General features: G+C 52.0%; 2 protein-coding genes across 5 annotated transcripts in view; both read right to left on the reverse strand.

The window, feature by feature from the left end:
• The window catches only part of ASB10 (ankyrin repeat and SOCS box containing 10), a 111164-nt gene extending 98837 nt beyond the window's left edge, over positions 1 to 12327 (reverse strand). Inside the window, exon 1 of one of the 2 annotated variants that reach the window (XM_083186179.1) lies at positions 12012 to 12327. In XM_083186179.1, the coding sequence (XP_083042305.1) occupies positions 12012 to 12315 (304 nt within the window). In that variant the 5' untranslated portion in view covers positions 12316 to 12327. Of the gene's footprint in view, positions 1 to 3897; positions 4348 to 12011 lie in introns of those variants that run through there. The other variant, XM_083186178.1, reaches the window with a different exon arrangement.
• Positions 12328 to 13472: 1145 nt separating this feature from the next.
• Positions 13473 to 27024, reverse strand: part of ABCF2 (ATP binding cassette subfamily F member 2) — a 36761-nt gene continuing 23209 nt past the window's right edge. For all 3 annotated transcript variants that reach the window (XM_083186523.1, XM_083186524.1, XM_083186521.1), the window contains exons 4-14: positions 26472 to 26654; positions 26232 to 26403; positions 26060 to 26155; positions 24429 to 24531; positions 24242 to 24337; positions 23737 to 23856; positions 18226 to 18315; positions 18036 to 18146; positions 15438 to 15629; positions 13924 to 14127; positions 13473 to 13833 (exon numbers count right to left, since the gene is read on the reverse strand). In XM_083186523.1, coding sequence (XP_083042649.1) covers positions 13708 to 13833; positions 13924 to 14127; positions 15438 to 15629; positions 18036 to 18146; positions 18226 to 18315; positions 23737 to 23856; positions 24242 to 24337; positions 24429 to 24531; positions 26060 to 26155; positions 26232 to 26403; positions 26472 to 26654 — 1493 coding nt within the window. In that variant the 3' untranslated portion in view covers positions 13473 to 13707. The remainder of the gene's footprint in view (positions 13834 to 13923; positions 14128 to 15437; positions 15630 to 18035; positions 18147 to 18225; positions 18316 to 23736; positions 23857 to 24241; positions 24338 to 24428; positions 24532 to 26059; positions 26156 to 26231; positions 26404 to 26471; positions 26655 to 27024) is intronic.

The following is a 27024-nucleotide window of genomic DNA, read 5'->3' on the forward strand; positions in this document are numbered from 1 at the left end:
CATCCCATTGACCTCCATGCAGTACACACAGCATCCCACTGAGTGTCACAAAACACAGCATCCCACTGACCACCATCCAATAAGCAAAACATTCCACTAACCACCATACAATACAGAAAGAATCACGCTGACCTCCATACAGTACACACAGCATACCACTGACCACAATAAAGTACACACAGCATCCCACTGTCAGAAAAAAAGACATCATCTCACTGGCCGCCGCACAGCCCAGACAGCATCCCACTGACCGCCATACAGTACGCACAGCATCCCACTGAAGGCTAAACAAAACACACCAAATCCCACTGAATGCCATATAGAACACACATCATCCCACTTACCACTGTACAGTACAGACAGCATCCCAATAAATGCCATGCAGAACACACAGCATTCCACTGATCACCATAATAAACACTCAGTATCCCGCTGACCACCATCCAATACACACAGCATCCCACCAACCACCATATAGTACACAGCATCTCACCAACCGCCATCCAATCCACACAGCATCACACTAACCACCATACACTACACACAGCATCCCCCCAACCACCATACAGTACACACAGCATCCCACCGACCACCATCCAATACATAAATCATCCCAATAACCACCATACAGTACACACAGCATCCCACCAACCGCCATACAGTACACACAGCATCCCACTGAAGGCCATATAGAACACACATCATCCCGCTTACCACTGTACAGTACAGACAGCATCCCAATATCCCGCTGACCACCATCCAGAACATTAAAGCAATGGCCACATAGCACCTACAAGGGGTGGGTGATAATGGGCATCATCTGGGTCCACCTTTGCCTCCTCAGCTACTCTGCCCACATACTCCAGCACCCAGAGAACAAACATATAAGGCAGCTTCTGGGCTCGTGTAAGATATGGGACAACATCTAGTATATACATAATGGGAAGACATAGTGCTTTGATACGGCATTGGGAGTGTGGAATATGCAACAGGCAGCCTGTGGACGTAGATTATAAGCACAACAGATGTAATACATCAGACACATACAATACAGAGAGAGCCCCAGAGCCTAGGGTGGTGTGTTGTGCTTGTAATACATCACAGACACATACAATACAGAGAGGGTGAAGCCAGCGAGGACAGGCATCCGATCACAGTGCCCACAGGTGGTGTGCTGTGCTGGTAATACATCAGACACATACAATACAGAGAGAGCCCCAGAGCCTAGGGTGGTGTACTGTGCTTGTAATACATCAGACACATACAATACAGAGAGAGCCCCAGAGCCTAGGGTGGTGTGCTGTGCTTGTAATACATCAGACACATACAATACAGAGAGAGCCCCAGAGCCTAGGGTGGTGTGTTGTGCTTGTAATACATCAGACACATACAATACAGAGAGAGCCCCAGAGTCTAGGGTGGTGTGCTGTGCTTGTAATACATCAGACACATACAATACAGAGAGAGCCCCAGAGCCTAGGGTGGTGTACTGTGCTTGTAATACATCAGACACATACAATACAGAGAGAGCCCCAGAGCCTAGGGTGGTGTGCTGTGCTTGTAATACATCAGACACATACAATACAGAGAGAGCCCCAGAGCCTAGGGTGGTGTGTTGTGCTTGTAATACATCAGACACATACAATACAGAGAGAGCCCCAGAGTCTAGGGTGGTGTGTTGTGCTTGTAATACATCAGACACATACAATACAGAGAGAGCCCCAGAGCATAGGGTGGTGTGTTGTGCTTGTAATACATCAGACACATACAATACAGAGAGAGCCCCAGAGCCTAGGGTGGTGTACTGTGCTTGTAATACATCAGACACATACAATACAGAGAGAGCCCCAGAGTCTAGGGTGGTGTACTGTGCTTGTAATACATCAGACACATACAATACAGAGAGAGCCCCAGAGTCTAGGGTGGTGTGCTGTGCTTGTAATACATCACAGACACATACAATACAATACAGAGAGAGCCCCAGAGCCTAGGGTGGTGTGCTGTGCTTGTAATACATCACAGACACATACAATACAGAGAGAGCCCCAGAGCCTAGGGTGGTGTGCTGTGCTTGTAATACATCACAGACACATACAATACAGAGAGAGCCCCAGAGCCTAGGGTGGTGTACTGTGCTTGTAATACATCAGACACATACAATACAGAGAGAGCCCCAGAGTCTAGGGTGGTGTGCTGTGCTTGTAATACATCAGACACATACAATACAGAGAGAGCCCCAGAGCCTAGGGTGGTGTGCTGTGCTTGTAATACATCACAGACACATACAATACAGAGAGAGCCCCAGAGCCTAGGGTGGTGTGCTGTGCTTGTAATACATCACAGACACATACAATACAGAGAGAGCCCCAGAGCCTAGGGTGGTGTACTGTGCTTGTAATACATCAGACACATACAATACAGAGAGAGCCCCAGAGTCTAGGGTGGTGTGCTGTGCTTGTAATACATCAGACACATACAATACAGAGAGAGCCCCAGAGCCTTGGGTGGTGTGCTGTGCTTGTAATACATCACAGACACATACAATACAGAGAGAGCCCCAGAGCCTAGGGTGGTGTGCTGTGCTTGTAATATATCAGACACATACAATACAGAGAGAGCCCCAGAGCATAGGGTGGTGTGTTGTGCTTGTAATACATCAGACACATACAATACAGAGAGAGCCCCAGAGCCTAGGGTGGTGTACTGTGCTTGTAATACATCAGACACATACAATACAGAGAGAGCCCCAGAGTCTAGGGTGGTGTACTGTGCTTGTAATACATCAGACACATACAATACAGAGAGAGCCCCAGAGTCTAGGGTGGTGTGCTGTGCTTGTAATACATCAGACACATACAATACAGAGAGAGCCCCAGAGTCTAGGGTGGTGTGTTGTGCTTGTAATACATCACAGACACATACAATACAATACAGAGAGAGCCCCAGAGCATAGGGTGGTGTGTTGTGCTTGTAATACATCAGACACATACAATACAGAGAGAGCCCCAGAGCCTAGGGTGGTGTGCTGTGCTTGTAATACATCACAGACACATACAATACAGAGAGAGCCCCAGAGCCTAGGGTGGTGTACTGTGCTTGTAATACATCAGACACATACAATACAGAGAGAGCCCCAGAGCCTAGGGTGGTGTGCTGTGCTTGTAATACATCAGACACATACAATACAGAGAGAGCCCCAGAGCCTAGGGTGGTGTACTGTGCTTGTAATACATCAGACACATACAATACAGAGAGAGCCCCAGAGCCTAGGGTGGTGTGCTGTGCTTGTAATACATCAGACACATACAATACAGAGAGAGCCCCAGAGCCTAGGGTGGTGTTCTGTGCTTGTAATAGATCAGACACATACAATACAGAGAGAGCCCCAGAGCCTAGGGTGGTGTACTGTGCTTGTAATACATCACAGACACATACAATACAGAGAGAGCCCCAGAGCCTAGGGTGGTGTGCTGTGCTTGTAATACATCACAGACACATACAATACAATACAGAGAGAGCCCCAGAGCCTAGGGTGGTGTACTGTGCTTGTAATACATCAGACACATACAATACAGAGAGAGCCCCAGAGCCTAGGGTGGTGTGCTGTGCTTGTAATACATCAGACACATACAATACAGAGAGAGCCCCAGAGTCTAGGGTGAAGCCAAGCTGTGCAGACAGACAAGGAAGGGTCACAGCACAGGGTGACAATAATTGGATGCTATGAGGTGCAGCCCCCTTTGTATCTCCACATGGGCCCAATAATGAACCTTCAGCTGGATTTGCTCCTCACAATGAGACCAAAATTGGAAGTGTGGTGACATTGACTCCAGGATGTCCCCCTGGTCACACACCTAGTACAAAGCAGTAACACACACTCATAGTGAGGTCACCTACTCAGAGCGGTTGGGTTGTACCGATAGTTCCTCCATTCCTCCACATCACTGGTATCAAACAGAGAGTTGGGGTGAATGAGGCGGTCTGTGTCCTCCAGCAGCTCCTGGACGGCATCTGTCTGCCCTGATAGAAGGGACAACCAGTAATCCAGAGCTGGACCAGTGGCCTTCCGCGTCACAATCACCTCACACATGGCCGCCTGTCTCTCTCTCTGTCCCCGGTCCCGTCCTCTGTCTGCTTCCTATATTTAGTAATGTCCTCTAGAGTTACAGCACTTACCAGGTTCCTCTCCCAGAATCCTGCTCGCGGTGATAGTGTTTGGATGTCTAATAGACTGTCCTATATATGTATAGCTGTAATAATGAGGCACATGAGATCTTTCAAAGCCGTCTATCTGTGATAAATGTAACCACTGAATGCATCACACGCATGTATTAATGATCACATGTAGTGACATAGCTCTGTTCCTGTGAATCCCTTTACTTCACTTTGCTGGGTGAATAAAATAATCTGAGCGTGTCACTATGCCTCCAACCAGCAGCTGCCTGCCTCCAACCTGCAGCTGCCTGCCTCCAACCTGCAGCTGCCTGCCTCCAACCCGCAGCTGCCTGCCTCCAACCCGCAGCTGCCTGCTTCCAACCAGCAGCTGCCTGCCTCCAACCAGCAGGAGCAGTGATCCGCTAGGGAAGACAATCATCTGATCCTTTGCTCTGCTGCAACGCCTGGCATTGTGAAGTGAGATGCCAACTTTACAGCATCACTTTACTGCATGGGGGCACAGCAGGAGCACAGTGCTGATTGGCCTGTATAAGAAATGACGACATTGGAGAACTGACCGGGCTGTATCCAGAATGATGACACTGGAGTGCTGTCTGGCCTGTATCCAGAATGATGACTCCGAGGTACTGAGCGGGTTGTATCCAGAATGATGACTCTGAAGTAGCGATGGTGCTGTATCCAGAGTGATTACACTGGGGTGCTGACCAGGCTGTAGCTCCAATTATGACACAGGAGTGCTGGCTGGGCTGTATCCGGAATGATGACACTGGAGTGCTGTCCAGACTGTATATGGAATAATGACACTGGAGAGCTGACTGGGCTATATCCAGAATGACAACACTGGAGTGCTGATAAGTCTGTATATGTAATGATGACACTGGAGTACTGACCAGGCTACTGTATATCCAGAATGATGACACTGGAGTGCTAACCAGGCTGTATCCAGATTGATGACACTGGATTGTTGTCTGGGCTGTATCAGGGATGATGACACTGGAGTGCTGACCAAGCTGTATCTGGAATGATGACTCTGGGGTGCAGAGTGGGCTGTATCCAAATGATGACACTGGAGTGCTGACCAGGCTGTATATGGAATGATTACACTGAAGTGCTGACCAGGCTGTATCCGGAATGATGACACTGGAGTGTTTGTCTGGGCTGTATCTGAAATTATGACTCTGGAGTGCTGTCCAGAATATATATATATATTGTAATGATGACACAGGAGTGTTGTCCGGGCTGTATCAGGGATGATGACACTAGAGTGCTGACCAGGCTGTATCCAGAATGATGACACTGGGTGCTAAGCAAGCTGTAGCCAAATTATGACTCTGGAGTAGCAACCAGGCTGCATCCGGAGTAATAACACTGGAGTACTGACTGGGCTGTATCCAGAGTGATTACACTGGGGTGCTGACCAGGCTGTAGCTGCAATGATAACACTGGAGTGCTGACCGGGCTGTATCCAGATTGATCAAACTGAAATGTTGTCCGGGCCGTATCTGGAGTGATGACACTGGAGTGCTGAGCAGGCTGTATCCGGAATGACGACTGTGGCTGTATCCGGAGTGATAACACTGGAATACTGACTAGGCTGTATCTAGAGTGATTACACTGGGGTGCTGACTGGGCTGTAGCTGCAATTATAACACTGGAGTGTTGTCCAGGCTGTATCCAGATTGATAACACTGAAGTGCTGACCAAGCTGTATCCAGAATGACAGCACTCGAGTGCTGTCCAGGCTGTATATGGAATGATGACACTGGAGTGCTGACCAGGCTGTATCAGGAATAACACTGGAGTGTTGTTCGGGCTGTATCCAAATGATGACTCTGGAGTAGTGACCAGGCTGTATCTGGAGTTATAACATTGGAGTACTGCCTGGGCTGTATTGAGAGTGACTACACTGGGATGCTGACTGGGCTGTAGCTGCAATGATAACACTGGAGTGCTGACCAGGATGAATCCAGATTGCTGTGTTGTCCAGGCTGTATCCGGGATGATGACACTGGAGTGTTGTCCAGGCTGTAGCTGGGATGATGAAACTGGAGTGTTGATGGGGCTGATTTTGGGATGATGACACTCGAGTGCTGACCGGGCTTGACCCAAAATGATAATATTGGATGATCCCCAGGAAAATTAGATTTAAAAAATGTTAAATCTCTCTTTTTTAGATCCATAGAGGACACAGGGCTTGACGTTGGGTACAACACTGGACAGTAGGACCAGGCATCAAACAGTTAAACTTTCAACTCTGGGCAGCCCAGGCACCCAGGGCAGCCCAGGCACCCAGTAAGTTAGCAAGCCCAAGCCAGGAGCAAGAAGAAGAAAGAAGATCAGGCAAGCCATAGGTCCAAACACAGAGGAAAGTTAAACCAGAGAGGCAAAAACAGGTGCATCAGGGAGGGGTGCCTGCATCCCCAAATAGGCCTCACCAGGAGAAGAATGATGATCCTGGAAGGCCAGAACCACTTTGGGAAGGTGATTGGGCCACTTCCGAAGAACTGCTCGATCAGGATGGAAAATAAAAATGGAGTATGGCATGAACGTGCCCCAAGTCAAATACCCTCTAAGCTGATACAATAGTGAGGAAAAACTAGAGTCAGCCATGGCATATCCGCAGAGATCAATGGTTTAAAAGGCGGAGATGGAGGAGCCCAAAGGCTTAAAAAAAACGGGGGCTATACGTAAACGACACCTTGTAAAAAGGTGCAAATGTCAGCCATGAATGCCAGCTTTCTGTGAACATGGGCCGAGAGTGCAGATACCGCTACCTTCAGAAAGGAAAGACGCCATCATGCATGGAAACCAGCCAGGAGAGCTTAAACAACCTTGGGTTATCGCTCCTAGCCTAACACCAAGTAAAGTAAGCCCACCAAACCCGGTAATACACACATGAAGGCTTATGGGCATTGAACATAGGGGGTAATTCAGACCTGCATGCAAGGCTATGTATATTAGCTGCTTAGTAAGCAGGTAAACGCCGCCTCGCAGAACGCACCACCTCCTCGGCCAGCCAATCCCCACGCTACTTACACATCCGCAGATGGGTACTCACCATCAAATGATTTTCCTCTGTCTGTAAAGAAAAGCCTATACTTATGGTCCACGAACCATAAGCTGGAATTTTGCAAATTTGGCGAGGCACCATCAGGTCTACATCTGGCATGCCCCAGAAACATACTAGCTGCTGAAAAACATCTGGATGCAGAGCTCATTCTCTGAACTAAATTGGAAACTTAGGAAGTCCATTTCACAATTCTGGACCAATGATATGAACACCACTGACAGCCGGAACATTGCGTTTTGCCCAATTGAAAATGCAGATCACTTCCTCCATTGTGCCTTGTCTAAATGCCGCCCTGCATGTGACAGCTGTCACGTTGTCCTTCTGCACCAGGACCGAGCGATACTAAAACAATAGCCGGGCCAGACAAAGAGCTCGGAACATTGCTCTGAGATCCAGGAGGTTGATAGGGAGACAACTCTCCTGAGGCATTCAAAGACACAGGAAGGACTGCTGGCTGCTGACTACTCCCCAACCGCACAAGCTTGCGTCTGTCCTCTCTCCAGAGGTTTGGATCTCCCACAATCATCTGAATCTGGATGTGTAGATGGGACTTCTACCTGAAGAGAATCTCCTGCTGAAGCAGATGGGATTGGAACAGGACATATTCCACAATGTCGAGGGTGGAAACCAGTGACCCCAGAATCCGTATGCAGGAGTGGATGGACACTCTCCTGTGACTTGAGGGGTCTGAAGTTTGTCCTCCAGGAAGAAGACCCATTGCACCCAAGAGTTTAAAAGAGCCCCAAATGGAGCATTTCCTGAATTGGGTTCACTGACTGCTTTGGCCAATTGACAATCCAGCCATGAGACCAGATAAAGAACATCACCAGATGGAGATGTGAGAACCTCCGGTGACTGCGCTACGATGATCAGATTATCTAGGTACAGTATGGAAGAATCCTGATTCCTTTGTTCCTAAGATGAGCAGTTCTAACAGCCATGATCTTCGTGAAGACATGAGGAGCTGCAGCAAGACAAAAAGTTAATGCAGGAAACAGATAGTGATTGTTCCTGAGTGCAAAGTAGAGATGTGCAGGCTCTGATTTACTCTGATTTCAAAGCAGGATCTTATTGGCTATCCCAAATCACATGACAGTTGTTGACAGTTGATAGCCAAAAAGATCCTGCTTTGAAATCAGAGTAAATCAGAGCCTGCACATCTCTAGTGAAAAGCATAGAAAACTGTGATGGGCACATGCAGATAGGTGTCCTGGGTGCCCAAAGTGGCCATGAAATCTCCCAGCTCCAGCGATAAAATGATGGAAAGAAAAGATTCCATCTGGAACCTTGGGATCCAAAGATACTTGTTCAATAATTTGAGGTTGCGTAACAAAACAAAATTACGCATAAGGCTTCTGAACAAAGAACCACTACCTCTCTGTGGCCTGGGAACAGGAAAGATGACTTTGGAAGCCAGAAGATAACTGATGGACTCTGAGAGCTCTTGCTTTGATCTGTTTGGAAACCCCTTCGGAAAGTAAGGGTGTAGCCTCTGGAGACCATGTCGAGCATACAAGCATCATCATGGTTCTTTCATCAAGGTCTGATAAATGCAAAAGCTTGCCTCCCACACTACCACCTGACTCGCCTCCACCTGGGATAGTCAGTCAGCGTTACGCATTTCGTGTAGTCAGTCAGCATTGATTCACCGCTTATTACATTGCGTCAGTTATGGCTGCTGATCCATTAACCATTTTTAACCTGCCGCAGACGGAGGAGGAGTCGGTGGAGTTTTTCCAACGCCACCACTTGCTACCGGAGACACAGACCTGTGTCAATGGGCATCCTATGAGGCTCAACATAAAGGAGTGTATTTGGCGCTGCCACATAAGAAGCTGTGGGACGAAGGTCCGTCTCCGGGCCACACAATGGTTTCGCAGATGTCACCTGACCTTTCTAACCCTTTCTACGGTTCATATTTTCGTGGGTGGAGGAGCTGACAAGCATTCAGTTTTGTGAGCGCCACCTCAAGATTTCTAAAACCGCCTTTATATATAACAATCTGATGCGGGAGGCGTGTACCCTCCATCTGATGTCCCAGCCCCAACGCCGGATTGGCGGACCTGGCAAAACTGTTGAGGTGGATGAAAGTCTGTTTTTCCAGTGTAAGAGCCACATTGGACGTGTCCTACCACAGTAGAGGCTCTTCGGTGGGATATCGCGTGAGACCGGTGAATGCTTCATCACAGCTGCGATGCCAGGACCCTGATGTCTGCCATCAAAGCACACATAGAGCCAGGTACCACCATCTGTTCGGACTGTTGGCGTGCATACAATATGGAAGAACTTGAGCTGGCTGGGTACCACCACCTGTGCGTTAACCACGTTATAACTTTGTGGATCCAGACACTGGGGTCCATACCCAGAATATCGAGAGTCTGGGGCTCCTGCAAGTGGAGGAATAAGAGGCAGAGGGGCACTGCACACCAGTACCTGGACTCATACTTGCAGGAATTTATGTGGGGCAAAACCCTAGGGGCGGAGGACTTGTCCTACCTGCCGACAAAGCAGCCGACGCCGAGGATGACACAGCTGTGTCAACATCAGCTGCATCTAGAGGGGCTGCTGTGCCGGAGGAATAAGTGTTTTGGACCTTTCTGGGACTTTGTTGCTGTTCTACATTATTATTTAACAATGTTAAATGGTTAACACGTGTCATCATTATTGCTTCAGATGGATGACATGACAGGTGTGAATGTGTTCCTGAAACCCGCCACTATCCACGTCAGCCCGAAGGGTGGCCAGCGTCCGACCTGTTCATACACCCCCTATCCACGTCGGCATGGAGTTGATGTTATAAAGTGTGGCGAGTGCAGCGAGCCACTTTGCCCAAAGTGTGGCGAGCATAGCGAGCCCCGCGCGGGGACGCGGAAACCGAGCCCCAAGCGTGAGGAGCGCAGCGAGCCCCGCGGATTACTTGACGTGTATTCCGTGTCCCCTCGTGGGACTCACCACACTTTTCCACATGCCCTTGCTGCTCTTGACACACTTTATAAAATCAACTCCACACCGACGTGGATAGTGGGGTATGAACAGGTCGGGAGGACGCGTACTTTATCTGCTCGCCACGCTTCGGGCTGGTGTGGACAGTGGTGGTTTGAAAAGGAGGCATTTGCCAGTATGTAACATGGACCCGACCCCCCCCCCCCCCCCCTTTGTGCACGAGATGCACGTACTAGCGAACCCCTAACCGCCTCCTTGAAGTGAACATGGACAGGGTTGTCGTACCCTGCTGCAAGAATTACTGAGATGCACAAGCGTCTGGAGTGCCTCTCTGCCGGTATCGGCCAGCGCAGGGGATCTGGCGGTTACCAGCGCTGTGTGAGAGGTGCTCACTAGGCTTTCCAGGGACACCAGGCTGTGCGAGAGCTGCAACTCGCGGGGACAGTACAGTGACTACGCTGCCTGATGGGGACCCTACGCTAGGCAGCCGTTAGGCTACACTGACAACGTAGCATAGCCTGACGCCGTGAAACTACACAAGTATCTATGGGACAAATCACACCATTCATAGCTGCACCCCCACCAGGCGGCCGAAGTAACAGCAATCTGCAGATATGTGATATCATACCTGTATCACCTGCCAGAGATCCACTCACCTCACAGCAAACCTAACTACTCATGAGCCTTCCACTCAACTCACCCAATCATCCACTCACTTCACACCTACCTACCAGCCCTCCACTCACCTCACACCTACATACCCACTATCCACTCTTCTCACACCTTACGAACCAACTTGCCTACCCACCAAATGCCGCACCACACCTACACACCAGCCTACCATTCACCATGCAAACTTCCACCTGCCTCACACCACATCTACCCTCCAACCTTTCACTCACCCTGCAACCCACCAGTCTTCAACCTGCCTCACACCACACCTACATACCCACTAGACTTCCACTGACCTAATGCCACACCACACCTATTTTCCACTCCACTCACCCTGCAACCTACCTACCCACCACAGCCTTCCACTCACCTCACCCAGATGCCAGTGTTCTACTGGCTTCATGCCACATATAATAACCAGCCCCAACCAATTCACCACCCACCAACCAACCTCACTCATTTCACCACACACAGCCAACAGCCTTCCACTCTCTTCACATTTGGAACTGGATGATAGGTCAACATTGTTTAGGTTAATAGTCAATAGGTCAACAAGAAGTCGACATAAAGAGACCGGATGCCTGCTCGTGCTGGCTACGCCCGTCAGGTCCACAGAAAGCAGATCCTGGTCTCTTGGGACCTGGCCAGTAGGGGATTTACTGGTTACTGACTCCACTCACTACGCAGTCGGCGGGGATATCGCTGCCACCGCCAGACTCCTACCACGTGGCATCTGGAACCACGGATACCTCCTCAGGCCCACACACCTGGCCTGAGTACTACCTGGTAGGGTGTATGCGTCACACCTGGTTGGTGTTGGCTGGTTCCCCACTGGGCACTGACCAGACCTCAGCAGTGGTAGCTGGCAGAGGGCGGAACTTGGAGATGCCAGATTCTTTACCCAGTACAGGCGGAGAATGGGACTACTTTTGTAGTATTCCTGTTGAGGCAAAGGTGTATATTCTCCCAAATATAAGTCCTGAGAAGAACTCTCTTATTGGTAGGGAGCACGGCCTACAGAAGATGTTGATACATGAAAAAGGTCAAGATGGTCTAAGAAAAACTCATGTGTCGATCTATTGACCAATGGTGGTTGTCCTAGACATACCCCATAACAGCCCCTGTGTTACACACCTGCCCTCAGACTCACCGGTCTGCTCGCTGCTCCAGCGCAGGTCGTGGTTCCATGTAGGGACGAGCAGGTTGGTAGAGTTCTCTGCAGCCACGTAATCCCTCAGGGTATCCAGATTACCACTGTAGAGTGCATTGTGGATGATGGGGTCTGTGCAGAGAGAGGGGGGCTGCTGAGCCGCTCTGACTGGGGGCTGTTTATAGAGTGAGGATCTCAGAGCGAGACGGGTTTTCTTACGAACTTCCCATCTATCCAGTTCCTCGGCCTCTAACTGAAGAGAACGCAAAGCGCAGCTGGAGAAAGGGAAGGAATGCGAGGACATTGTACACTCCCTCCTCTGCGGCCCTATATCACCTGTACACGCCCCCTCTGCGGTCGTATATCTCCTGTACACGCCCCCCTCTGCGGTCGTATATCACCTGTACACGCCCCCCTCTGCGGTCGTATATCACCTGTACACGCCCCCCTCTGCGGCCCTATATCACCTGTACACGCCCCCTCTGCGGCCCTATATCACCTATACACGCCCTCTCTGCGGCCCTATATCACCTGTACACGCCCTCCTCTGCGGCCCTATATCACCTGTACACGCCCCCTCTGCGGCCCTATATCACCTGTACACGCCCCCTCTGCGGCCCTATATCACCTGTACACACTCCCTCCTCTGCAATCACCTGTACACACCCCCCTCTGCGGTCAGAGATCACCTGAACATGCCCCCCTCTGCGGTCACCTGTATGCGCCCTCGTCTGCGGTCACCTGTAAGAGCCGCCGCCCCCCCCCCCCCCCCCCCCCTGCGTCAGATCTCTCTGTACACACGCCTCTAGTCAGAGATCACCTGTACGCGCCCTCGTCTGCGGCTGTGGTCACCTGTAAGAGCCCCCCCTGCGTCAGATCTCTGTACACACAACGACTCTACAGTCAGAGATCACCTGTACGCGCCCTCCTCTGCAGTCACCAGAACCGCTCACTGTTACTCTAACATGTCACTGATGCACTAGAAATGATCCCTATGCCTGGACTACGCTGTGTAACACCTCTCTGCAGTTCCTGCACTACAATACGGACGTCTGTTCCGGATTACTGGCACTATTCAGGTCACAAAACTTCCCCCCGACCCGTCAGCTTCAGCCTGGTGTCACTGTCCGCTATAAATAACACAGGAATGTCATGTACACAGCGTGTTCCCAGATGCACACAATGTCATTAGTTATCAGCGTGACGCCCTCCGCAGCAATCTCCCAGTGCACACTGCAACCCCCCCACCCCCATACAGACGGCTGCATATCGCGTCTCTACAAATGTAAGCGTTTATTACATGTATGTACACACAGATGTGTCAGCGCTGAATGTATAGAGTGTTATAGGGATTTATTAGCAGTCACATCGTCCAAGCTCTCCATATGCCAAATACATAATAATGTGGCCCCCAGGGCCTGAACGTGGGGCCAGTGACCGGCGGAGAGCCCAGAAACCACCTGCAGAACAAAGTTTCTCTTTATTTTTCTTTCCATTACAGATAAATAATTTGCTTAAAAAACAAAAGAAACATACTCCATACATGTGCGATCAGATGAGAGCGCGCAGACACACGCGTGTAACCGTCCACGCGTGTCCCGCTAGGCCAGCCGCAAGCTCCCACTTGTCACCACCAACTGTCCGGCCTTACAGAGCGATGCATTAGTCTCTTGCTGATGAAGATGGCGACAGCGGCTCAGTTCCCCTTGCGTGGTGGCTCCTCGTCGCCCAATCTGGACTTCAGATGATGCTTGTAGGATAAGATGTCCCCCGTCCATTTGGTAACGGCTTGTTTCTCACACACCCAGATTTCCTGGGCCACCTGCACAGCCAATCACAATAAGGAAAGCATTAGTGTCACAAGCAGTGAGCTGGACGAATGTCACAAATCGGCCACCGGCCATGACCATACCTGCTGAATCAGCCGGAAATCGTGGCTAACAAGCATCATTCCTCCCTCAAACTCATTGATGGCATCTGCCAGGGCATCGATGGTCTCAATGTCCAAATGATTGGTGGGTTCATCCAGGAAAAGCATGTGAGGATTTTGCCAGGCCAACCAGGCAAAGCAGACTCTGCACTTCTGTCCGTCAGAGAGGTTGCGGATAGGACTCACCTAGGCAGCAGACAGATAAGGCGAGATGGTAAGACTGCGGATCTTACACTCGGGCACAGCCCATACATACAGACCGTGGCAGATGAGACCGCCTGTGCTTCAGAAGGTTACTTACCGGCTTATGTCAGGCCACAGGTAGGAGTTAGAGGATTGGAGAGGGGACCCTATGTCTCTGGGGTAGAAGTACCCCCAAGCTTGTGCCTCCAGGGCCCCCATCTCACCCCGAAGCTCCACATCTGTAGTGAGCCCCGGGCAATGTTCCGTAACCTTCCATATGCATGTAATATGAGCTGCCATTACCATGACCGCTATAAGGGAGACGGCATTGTGGAAATGACGGGCACACCACAGGTAGGTGACCAGCTTCTGCTTAATGTCCCCTGAATCAGATGACAACCCAAGATGACCCCAGAAGGAACCGGTTGGTCCTCTGGAAAATGTCAGCTATGAGGCATGAAGAAAGCACCAATGGCCCCAGACGCGGTGTGTCTGAATGGTCACGTATTCACACATCTGCAAGCCCGGTCCTATGTCTATAGAGATAGAGAATGGTAATACCCCTTGGCTCTGCAGACACTGGCACTAATGATGACAAGCTCTGGTGCCCCCACGGGCTAATGCGGAGATGGGCATCCCCAACCTCTAGGGGTAAGTACAGGGTACAACGGTGAAAAGGTGCAATAGAGGAGCAGCCCATGGACCCAGCAGATTGCAGGGAGGGTCGGGTGTCCTACAGGAGAACCTGAAAGTCCGCTTTGGCCGAGCAGAAAGGTTTCTTCCAGCAGTGTTGGCTCAGGGCCTTCTGCTGGGAGCCAGAGATAAATCTGGTCTCATTTTGGAGCAGAATATTGTTCTTGCCACCATCTGCAGATCCAATACTGATCTCCCTAAGTGTTTATCAGCCAAACCCCAAGTTCCAGGGAACAGTTTACAGGCACAGAGTTAGCCAGGTGACATGTGTGACCATTCTACTAACTGCTCAGCCATCGGGGAACAAGACGTCCCACTGACCAGCTGCAAACCTCAGGGTGCTGTGTACGGCTGCCAGAAGACAAAGGTTCCGACCATGGACACAGACATGACACAAGAGTGGTGGGAATACTTGTATACACCAATACTGGAGTGTCCTATCGCCCATGTAACGGACTATTATGCCATAATCCCATCAGGTGCCAATTACACTGCTCCTTTCCTTACATCTATTGCACCTACACAATCAGGAGCCAATTCCCATCCCCTCAGGCAGCGGAGTACCGACCACCCGATGGTCCCCACACAGAGGTGACCAGAGAGGACTCATCGCTATCTACCTGCTGTTTTCCTGTCAGTCCGTATCTGCCAATGATCTTTCTCATCTCCTCCTTCTCCTTTATATCTGGGTAACACTTCATCATGTATTCCAGGGGCGACAGGTCAAGTTCAAGCTGCTCCGTTAAGTGCTGATGGTATCGGCCAATCTTCACGTGAGAATGTTTTCTGATCATCCCATCTGTGGGCAGCAACTGTACAGAGCAGATCAAGTACAACGGTCAGACATACAGTGACCTCTCGCCGGACGTCTAACGTGGGTGGAAGATCAGTGTGACCTCTCACCGACCATCTGTAACATGGGTGGGTGATTAGTGTGACCTCTCACCGGCCATCTGGGTGTGGATCAGTGTGACCTCTCGCCGGCCATCTGTAACGTGGGGGATCAGTGTGACCTCTCACCGGCCATCTGGGTGTGGATCAGTGTGACCTCTCGCCGGCCATCTGTAACGTGGGGGATCAGTGTGACCTCTCACCGGCCATCTGGGTGTGGATCAGTGTGACCTCTCGCCGGCCATCTGTAACGTGGGGGATCAGTGTGACCTCTCACCGGCCATCTGTAACGTGGGGGATCAGTGTGACCTCTCACCGGCCATCTGTAATGTGGGTGGGGGATCAGTGTGACCTCTCACCAGCCATCTGTAACGTGGGGGATCAGTGTGACCTCTCGCCGGCCATCTGTAACATGGGTGGGGGATCAGTGTGACCTCTCACCGGCCATCTGGGTGTGGATCAGTGTGACCTCTCGCCGGCCATCTGTAACGTGGGGGATCAGTGTGACCTCTCACCGGCCATCTGTAACGTGGGTGGGGGATCAGTGTGACCTCTCGCCGGCCATCTGTAATGTGGGTGGGGGATCAGTGTGACCTCTCGCCGGCCATCTGGGTGTGGATCAGTGTGACCTCTCACTGGCCATCTGTAACGTGGGTGGGGGATCAGTGTGACCTCTCGCCGGCCATCTGTAATGTGGGTGGGGGATCAGTGTGACCTCTCGCCGGCCATCTGGGTATGGATCAGTGTGACCTCTCGCCGGCCATCTGTAACGTGGGGGATCAGTGTGACCTCTCGCCGGCCATCTGTAATGTGGGTGGAGGATCAGTGTGACCTCTCGCCGGCCATCTGGGTGTGGATCAGTGTGACCTCTCACTGGCCATCTGTAACGTGGGGGATCAGTGTGACCTCTCTCACCGGCCATCTGTAACGTGGGTGGGGGATCAGTGTGACCTCTCGCCGGCCATCTGTAATGTGGGTGGGGGATCAGTGTGACCTCTCGCCGGCCATCTGGGTGTGGATCAGTGTGACCTCTCACTGGCCATCTGTAACGTGGGTGGGGGATCAGTGTGACCTCTCGCCGGCCATCTGTAACGTGGGGGATCAGTGTGACCTCTCACCGGCCATCTGTAACGTGAGTGGGGGATCAGTGTGACCTCTCGCCGGCCATCTGTAACGTGAGTGGGGGATCAGTGTGACCTCTCGCCGGCCATCTGTAACGTGAGTGGGGGATCAGTGTGACCTCTCGCCGGCCATCTGTAATGTGGGTGGGGGATCAGTGTGACCTCTCGCCGGCCATCTGGGTGTGGATCAGTGTGACCTCTCACTGGCCATCTGTAACGTGGGTGGGGGATCAGTGTGACCTCTCGCCGGCCATCTGTAACGTGGGGGATCAGTGTGACCTCTCACCGGCCATCTGTAACGTGAGTGGGGGGATCAGTGTGACCTCTCGCCGGCCATCTGTAATGTGGGTGGAGGATCAGTGTGACCTCTCGCCGGACGGCTGTAACGTGGGTGGGGGGGGGATCAGTGTGACCTCTCGCCGACAATCTGGGTGTGGATCAGTGTGAACTCTCGCCGGACGTCTGTAACGTGTGGGGGGGGGGGGGGGGGGGATCAGTGTGACCTCTCGCGGGCCATCTGGTTGTGGATCAGTGTGACCTCTCGCGGGCCATCTGTAACGTGAGTGGGGGATCAGTGTGACCTCTCGCGGGCCATATGTAACATGGGGTGGGGGCGTGGATCAGTGTGAGCTCTCACCGGCCATCTGTAACGTGGGTGGGGGAATCAGTGTGTCCTCTCGCGGCCAACTGTAACATGGGGTGGGGGATCAGTGTGAGCTCTCGCCGGCCATCTGTAACGTGGGTGGGGGATCAGTGTGTCCTCTCGCGGCCAACTGTAACATGGGGTGGGGGTGTGGATCAGTGTGACCTCTCGCCGGCCATCTGGGCGTGGATCAGTGTGACCTCTCACCGGCCATCTGTAACATGGGGTGGGGGATCAGTGTGACCTCTCACCGGCCATCTGTAACATGGGGTGGGGGATCAGTGCGACCTCTCACCGGCCATGTGTAACGTGGGTGGGGGATCAGTGTGACCTCTCGCCGGCCATGTGTAACGTGGGTGGGGGATCAGTGTGACCTCTCGCCAGTCATCTGTAATGTGGGGGGGGATCAGTGTGACCTCTCGCCAGTCATCTGTAATGTGGGTGGGGGGTCAGTGTGGTGTGTGTGTGTGTGTGTGGGGGGGGGGGGAGATCAGTGTGACAGATCCTCTGTCGTCTGTAACATGGGGGACGGGGCTGGGCTACTTGTGAACAAATATCCTCACCTCCCCCGTCAGTAGTTTCAATAAGGTCGATTTTCCGGCCCCGTTGGGACCCACCAGGGCCACACGAGTATCCAAGTCTATTCCAAACTCCAAGTTCTTGTAGATGAGAGGCTAAGAGCGAGAGAGAAATTAGACTTGTTCCACTGTTGTACTAGCAGGGATAAACGTCCTACCATCATCCACTCCTTACCCCATCCACAGCGTAGCGGAAGCTGACGTTCTGCACCATGATTACTGGCGGAGGAATCTTTCCACAGGATGGGAAGAAGAACGAGAGCGTCTTAAACAGAAGAGAAATGCAGGTTAGAGAAATGATCATTTACTATACACACTGCGCAGGTCCATGTAACACAGATATACCCTGATACATATCTGCTGGAGCCACATCAAACAGATCCTCTTAGCAATCTTCCCCGGAACGGTATATCTGTGCCGAACAGCGCAATGTGACAGGACCCACGGGGAGACTGAGGCAATGTGATAGAGATTTGTGTCTTATCTGTTAAATCTCTTTCTTCGAGGACATCAGGGGCCACAGGGCTTAACAGTGGGTAGAGAGCGGATGTGCGCCCATTCCAGAACCAGAAAGGTTAAATTTCTTGGCTGCTCCCAGGTCAGCCAGACCCCTCCCCTCCTCTACCCCGCCTCCAGGGCAAGCTACTTTCAGTTTTGATCAAGCCAGGCAGGAGACAAGATAGAAGTTAGAGAAACACCTGTCAATTGTTTGGATATCTATTTATTTCCCTTTCCTGTTTTATACAATTCAATTACCTTTTCCTGCAGATCCTGTGACAATTATTTTGCTTTCCCCATGATTCAGAATCCAGACACGTCAGTGCAGTGCTGGATGAAAGATGCAAGGGTCTTTCAGGAGACCAGAAACTCACTGACCTTTTATGCACACACGCTGATTACAAGCAAACAGGTCACAGGTGAGGATGGTTACCTTTAGTAGCCACTCAAACCCGATTGCGCCAACTTGTGTGCATGTTATATGGCCAAAATCTCCAGAGTACTGTATGTAAACTTTTGATCAGGGTCATTTGTAGTTTTTGTTGTCATTATGATTTAGAAAGAGTAAACACAGTTGTGTGACAATAACTGGTGTAACCCAACCACTAACCATGAGTGACAAGTTTGTGAGTTATCATTTATATTCTGTGACAAATGGCCAGAAAATCACACATTCTGCTGCTAGGGCATATAAACTAATAAGCACAATTGTAACAGTGGGACGATCTAAAGCAGCCACCTAAGGGTGGGGACGTGCCTGTGCCGCGGCCAGTACAATCTGGCCAAATGCTGAGTCCCGGGAGGGAAACACGTCAAATGCATAGAAGCGTAAGACGATATTAACGGACGGCCAAGTCTTGCAAAGTTCATCTGCTGTTGCATTGCCCCTAACAGCCCAAGATGCATCCACAGACCTTGTGGAATGAGACCGGACCACCGCAGGAACCGGGAGGGAGGGGCCCAAGTAAGCCTGCCTGATAACAGACCTCAGCCAATAGGCAATAGTCTGCTTAGTAGCAGGCCAACCCCTCTACTGAAATCCATAAAGGACAAAGTCTGATTTCCAAAGTGTTCTAGTGTGACGCACATAGATGCGCAAAGCACGGAGCACATCCAGGGAAGGCTGCTCAGGAGAGGTATCCGGCCTATGAAAGGCAGGGACCACACCCAGGGAAGGCCGCTCAGGAGAGGTATCCGGCCTGTAACGATCAGATCAGGTGATCGATCAAATTAACGTATGCCTCCTGTTATGATTATCTGTTTGATCAATGTATGTCTGATATTGTTGTAGAGTTATGTCTCCTGTGAGTATTGGAATCAGGACAGGTCTTTTATTATGTGGGTAAACTGTAGGTGACCCTGGTTTGAGTTTGAGGCCTGTATTCCCTCTGTTTGACATCTGTGGACTCCTCTGGAGTTAGGATGTAAGATAAAGATCTGAGACCCCTCAAACCAGATTTGGGGGGGGGGGGGGGGGGGGGGGAGCAATAGTGTACAGCCAACAGGCCAAAGTTGCTCTGGCCCTCCACTAAATTACCTCTGATCACTTGAGGAATGTAAAAAATCTACTTCAAAGCAGGGACAAATTCTTTATGGGAAAGATCCTATATCTAGGGACCTTCACTAGGCTCAGCAAGGGAATGGTTAAAAATCCCAAGGGTGGGAGGGATGAGGGAGGCTGCAGATAAAATCTCTGTACCTTGGGATAGTGAGTGGTCACTACCTGGGGGTCTAGCAAACAGGCTGTAAGCGACCAGAGATTTCTTGTGGAGAACCTCCCCACGTCAGGATTGGTACTTAAGTGTAGGATACGGTTCTGTCATTTTTCCCTTTTATTTTATTTCTGAAATTGCATTTAATCGTGTGTGTACTTTTAAAATTATTGTAATATTTTGTAACTATTTTCTAAAGCTCTGTAGTATTTCTAGGAATAAATAATACATATTCTCAGTCCTGGTTCTGTGTTCTTAAGACTCATTAGCCTCAGAAGAGAACGCTACGTTACCATTTGTATATTGTATTGTGCGGTCAGGTGCGAGCCAAGCCGCCCCTTGTGCAGTTTCAAGCGCTAAAATCAGGTTTTGGCTGGTGGCAGTGTACCTCAAGTAAAGGACCCGAGAGTCCAAAGTGAACCCCAGTCACGGCCGGAGCTGCTCAGATTGACGTATCGGAGCAGGCGACCGGTGGGTCCGTGACACGGCCTATGAAAGGCAGAGACCACACCCAGGGAAGGCCGCTCAGGAGAGGTATCCAGCCTATGAAAGGCAGGGACCACACCCAGGGAAGGCCGCTCAGGAGAGGTATCCGGCCTATGAAAGGCAGGGACCACACCCAGGGAAGGCCGCTCAGGAGAGGTATCCGGCCTATGAAAGGCAGGGACCACACCCAGGGAAGGCCGCTCAGGAGAGGTATCCGGCCTATGAAAGGCAGAGACCACACCCAGGGAAGGCCGCTCAGGAGAGGTATCCGGCCTATGAAAGGCAGGGACCACACCCAGGGAAGGCCGCTCAGGAGAGGTATCCGGCCTATAAAAGGCAGGAACCACACCCAGGGAAGGCCGCTCAGGAGAGGTTATCCAGACTATGAAAGGCAGGGACCACACCCAGGGAAGGCCGCTCAGGAGAGGTACCCGGCCTATGAAAGGCAGGGACCACACCCAGGGAAGGCCGCTCAGGAGAGGTATCCAGACTATGAAAGGCAGGGACCACATCCAGGGAAGGCCGCTCAGGAGAGGTATCCGGACTATGAAAGGCAGGGACCACACCCAGGGAAGGCCGCTCAGGAGAGGCATCCGGCCTATGAAAGGCAGGGACCACATCCAGGGAAGGCCGCTCAGGAGAGGTGTCCGGCCTATGAAAGGCAGGGACCACACCCAGGGAAGGCCGTTCAGGAGAGGTGTCCGGCCTATGAAAGGCAGGGACCACACCCAGGGAAGGCCGCTCAGGAGAGGTATCCGGACTATGAAAGGCAGAGACCACATCCAGGGAAGGCCGCTCAGGAGAGGTGTCCGGCCTATGAAAGGCAGGGACCACACCCAGGGAAGGCCGCTCAGGAGAGGTATCCGGCCTATGAAAGGCAGGGACCACACCCAGGGAAGGCCGCTCAGGAGAGGTATCCGGCCTATGAAAGGCAGGGACCACACCCAGGGAAGGCCGCTCAGGAGAGGTATCCAGCCTATGAAAGGCAGGGACCACACCCAGGGAAGGCCGCTCAGGAGAGGTATCCAGCCTATGAAAGGCAGGGACCACACCCAGGGAAGGCCGCTCAGGAGAGGTATCCGGCCTATGAAAGGCAGGGACCACAATCTCCTGGTTGACATGAAACTTGGATACCACATTGGGGAGGTGTGAAGGAACGCTTCGAAGCACCGCCAGGATGAAAGACTAGTAAAGGAGACTGACAGGACAGACCCAACAGGTCAGACACCCTCCTGGCCGAAGCAATGGCCAACAGGAAAACAATTTTCCAGGTAAGCCAGCAAAGGTCCACCGACTGCAAGGGTTGAAATGGGGCAACCGGGGGGGAACAAATAGTTTGTCCCCTGCAAGAAAGTGCAGACATCCTGCAACAAAGCCAACCGCATGCGAAACAGAATGGAGAGAACCGAGACCTGTACCTTCAAAGAAGACAGGCGGAGGCCAGCCTCCAAACCCCATTGCAGAAAGGACTGAATCCTAGACCATCTGTAAATCCTAGGATTAAAAAGACGAATGCAACTCCCGGAAAAGGTAAGCCAGCCAGATGCGTTATAAGCACCAGGCGAAGAAAGCTTACGGGCCCTGAGCATAGTTGATATGACCCTTGAGCCTTTGGCTCTCATCATGGAGGTCTCAACAGCCACCCCGTCAAAGACAGCGCTGCAGGTTCGGATGTAGACACGGACCTTGTGTAAGCAGGTCTGGCCATAGAGGTAGACAGATCAGAGGGGCCACTGACAGGGCCTGCAGATCCAAGAACCAGATCATCCTCTTGGGCCAATGTGGGGCCACCAGGATGAAAGTGCCCCTTTCCACATTCAACATGCAAAGAACTCTGAGGAGGAGCGAGATGGGGGGAAATGCATGCATCAGAGTCAACGACCACGGGGCTGACGGGGCGTCTACCATGAAGGCCTCTGCATCTCGAGACCAGAACCCGTACAGGGTGACCAATTGATTGTGGCGTGGGGACATCAAGTCAACTTCTGGTCTGCCCCAACGGTCTACCAACATCTAGAACACCTCCTGATGGAGGGCCCGTTCGCTGGCATTCAAAGTCCGACGGCTGAGAAAGTCCGCTTCCCAATGGAGGACCCCCGGAATAAAAGACTGCCGATACGGCTGGGATCTTGCCCTCCGCCCATCAGAAGATGCGGGAGGCTTCCACCATGGCCGCCCGACTCAGCATGCCCCCCTGGTGGTTGATATAAGCCACCGTTGTCGCGTTTTACAACTGGACTTGGACAAGGGGACCTCAAAGCCAAGGCTCGACCTGGTGGAGATACCACAGGACTGCCCTCACTTCGAGAACATTAATGGACAGCAGGAATTCCTGTGAATTCCACAGCCACCAACCAAGTCAGTGTGAAAATAAGAAAAGAAAGGGTTTTTTTTATAAGGCAGCCCCCTCTCTAGTGTGTGTTGGCTCCTGCCAGCACAACTAAAACTGAAAGTAGCTGGGGGCGGGGTAGATGAGGGGAGGAGCCTGGCTGTCCTGTGAACAGCCAAAAAGTTTAACCTTTCTGGTGCTGGAATTGGTCGCTCTCCCGCTCTCTACCCATTGTTAGCCCTCTGGCCCCTGACATCTCCCAAAGAATAAATACAACACTTGTATATTGTGTGCAACAGTCTCTTACATGTACTAGAAGTGCTACAATGCAACAGCTGCAGCTCCGATACAAGTGCTGCTCCGTATACAGCCTCAGTCGCACGAAGTATACAGGTGTCACATATCACATCACTCAGCTCCGTATACAGCCTCAGTCACACGCAGTATACAGGTGTCACATATCACATCACTCAGCACAGTCTGCTCCGTATACAGCCTCAGTCACACCCAGTATACAGGTGTCACATATCCCATCACTCAGCGCAGTCTGCTCCGTATACAGCCTCAGTCACACACAGTATACAGGTATCACATCACATAGCGCAGTCTGCTCCGTATACACCCTCCGTCACACATAATGGAGCACAGAATTGAAGGTTACCTTGTCATTGACCACTTTCTCGGTCAGACCAGAGGACATCATCTTCTGCAAAGTCTTCTCTTTGCTCTGTGCCTGACGCGCTAATTTAGCGCTACCGTGACCAAACCGAGCAATATAATTCTATATACACCAGGGAGAGAGAAATACGTTATCCAATGTAGCTCCAGTACCAACCCAGACAGTCCCAACATATGAAAAGCCCCTATCCCGTGTCCCCTGCACATGTACGAGGACTCCTTCCCGTGTCCCCCGCACATGTACGAGGACTCCTTCCCGTGTCCCCCGCACATGTACGAGGACCCATTCCCGTGTTCCCAGCACATGTATGAGGACTCCCTCCCGTGTCCCCTGCACATGTACGAGGACACCTTCCCGTGTCCCCCGCACAGCATGCGTGAGGACCCCTTCCCGTGTTCCCAGCACACGTATGAGGACTCCTTCCCGTGTTCCCAGCACACGTATGAGGACTCCTTCCCGTGTTCCCAGCACATGTATGAGGACTCGCCTTCATATGTGAAATCTGATCCTGCTCCCAATTAAATCTCTTCATCTGATTCTCCTCCAGCTCCTCACGGGTTTTCACATACTGGTCGTAATTGCCCTGTGAGGATTATATAATAAGGAAAGGACTATAATACACAGCAGGGGTGCGTCATCGCCACCTGCAGGCTGCACATGTGCGACACACTCACCGTGTAATATTTCAGTTTCCGGTTGTGCAAGTGCATAATGTTCGTACAAACACCATTGAGGAAATCCTGAGAGTGAGACACAAGGACCAGGATTCTGCGGAAGCTGCAAACAGGAGGAGAGCTGGTATGTACACAGTACTGCCATACACTATACCTCCCATGCACTACTATACCTCCCACGCACTACTATACCTCCCACGCGCTGCCATACACTGCTAAACACTGCACTGCTACACCTCCCACACGCTGCCATACACTGCACTGCTACACCTCCCACACGCTGCTATACACTATACCTCTCATGCACTGCTATACCTCCCACGCGCTGCCATACACTGCACTGCTACACCTCCCACGCGCTGCCATACACTGCACTGCTACACCTCCCACGCGCTGCTATACACTATACTGCTACACCTCCCACGCGCTGCCATACACTGCACTGCTACACCTCCCACGCGCTGCCATACACTGCACTGCTACACCTCCCACGCGCTGCCATACACTGCTAAACACTGCACTGCTACACCTCCCACACGCTGCCATACACTGCACTGCTACACCTCCCACACGCTGCTATACACTATACCTCTCATGCACTGCTACACCTCCCACGCGCTGCAATACACTGCACTGCTACACCTCCCACGCGCTGCCATACACTGCACTGCTACACCTCCCACACGCTGCCATACACTATACTGCTACACCTCCCACGCGCTGCCATACACTGCACTGCTACACCTCCCACGCGCTGCCATACACTGCACTGCTACACCTCCCACGCGCTGCCATACACTGCACTGCTACACCTCCCACACGCTGCCATACACTATACTGCTACACCTCCCACACGCTGCCATACACTGCACTGCTATACTATACCTCCCACGCGCTGCCATACACTGCACTGCTACACCTCCCACGCGCTGCCATACACTGCACTGCTACACCTCCCACGCACTGCCATACACTGCACTGCTACACCTCCCACGCACTGCCATACACTGCACTGCTACACCTCCCACACGCTGCCATACACTGCACTGCTACACCTCCCACGCACTGCCATACACTGCACTGCTACACCTCCCACACGCTGCCATACACTGCACTGCTACACCTCCCACGCGCTGCCATACACTGCACTGCTACACCTCCCACGCGCTGCCATACACTGCACTGCTACACCTCCCACGCGCTGCCATACACTGCACTGCTACACCTCCCACGCACTGCCATACACTGCTACACCTCCCACGCGCTGCCATACACTGCACTGCTACACCTCCCACGCGCTGCCATACACTGCACTGCTACACCTCCCACGTGCTGCCATACACTGCACTGCTACACCTCCCACGCGCTGCCATACACTGCACTGCTACACCTCCCACGCGCTGCTATATACACAGTACTGCTATACACTATACCTCCCATGCACTGCTACACCTCCTACACGCTGCTATACACTATACCTCCCACGCATTGCTATACACTATACTGCTATACCTCCCACGCATTGCTATACACTATACTGCTATACCTCCCACACGCTGCCATACACTGCACTGCTACACCTCAGACACCGCAGACACCGCTACCATCACATATATGACAGTGTTACTAACGATTTGAGTTCTTCCTCCAGCCACACGCACGCCTCCAGATCCAGGTGATTGGTTGGCTCATCAAGAAGTAACATGAAGGGGCGGATGAAGAGGGCTCTGTAGGGGGAACAGAACAGTACTAAGACCACGCTGAGGAGGAAGAACAGCCACAGATATCAGGACAGACCAGTACCTGGCAAGGGCCACCCGCATACGCCAGCCTCCACTGAAATCCTTCAGCTTCTTCCGCTGCATGGCCGGGGTAAAGCCAAGCCCATGCAGGATCCGAGAGGCCCGCACCTCAGCCTTAGCGGCGTCCAGTTCCTCCAGTCGCTCATACAGCTCCAGCAGCTTCTCACACTCAGCTGTAGGAGGAGGAGAGGGTGAGTACGGGGCGGGACACACACACACACCGCTGAGAGCGACCTCTCACCATCTACATGCGCCAGGCGCTCCGCCTCCTTCTCCAGCAAGGTGCGCTCCGTGTCTACCTCCATCACACAGTGCAGAGCAGTCTTATCACTGGGGGGCATCTCCCGCGTCAGGTGATAAATATCAATGTGTTCTGGGATCGGCACCTCGCGTCCACCGATTGCTGACAGCAGCATGGACTTCCCTGGGGAGGAAGATGGGACAATGATGGGGGTTACACGGGGTGGCCAGGTGTAAGAAAGCATCGCTGCTAGCTCCAGGCTACGGATCTGACACAGGAACAAGATTTATGCCTCACCGATTAAAACTCTTTCTTAGAGGACGGCAGGGGCCACAGTGCTAACACTGGGTAGTGAGTGGGAGAGCAACCATTCCAGCACCAGAAAGGTTAAACTTTTCCCAGGCTCCTCCCCTCCTCTACCCCACCTTCAGGCCACCGGCGGAGTAGAGGAGGTGATGTCAGCTGCCAGCCCCCCGCACCACCTTACATTACCATGGAATGCTGGGTGTTCCCATATGGTAATAAGGAAGCCCGGCGCCCTCCGCACGCTATC

This window comes from Crinia signifera, chromosome 5 (genome assembly GCF_055691185.1).
Source record: "Crinia signifera chromosome 5, ASM5569118v1, whole genome shotgun sequence".
Taxonomy (NCBI): Eukaryota; Metazoa; Chordata; class Amphibia; order Anura; family Myobatrachidae; genus Crinia; species Crinia signifera.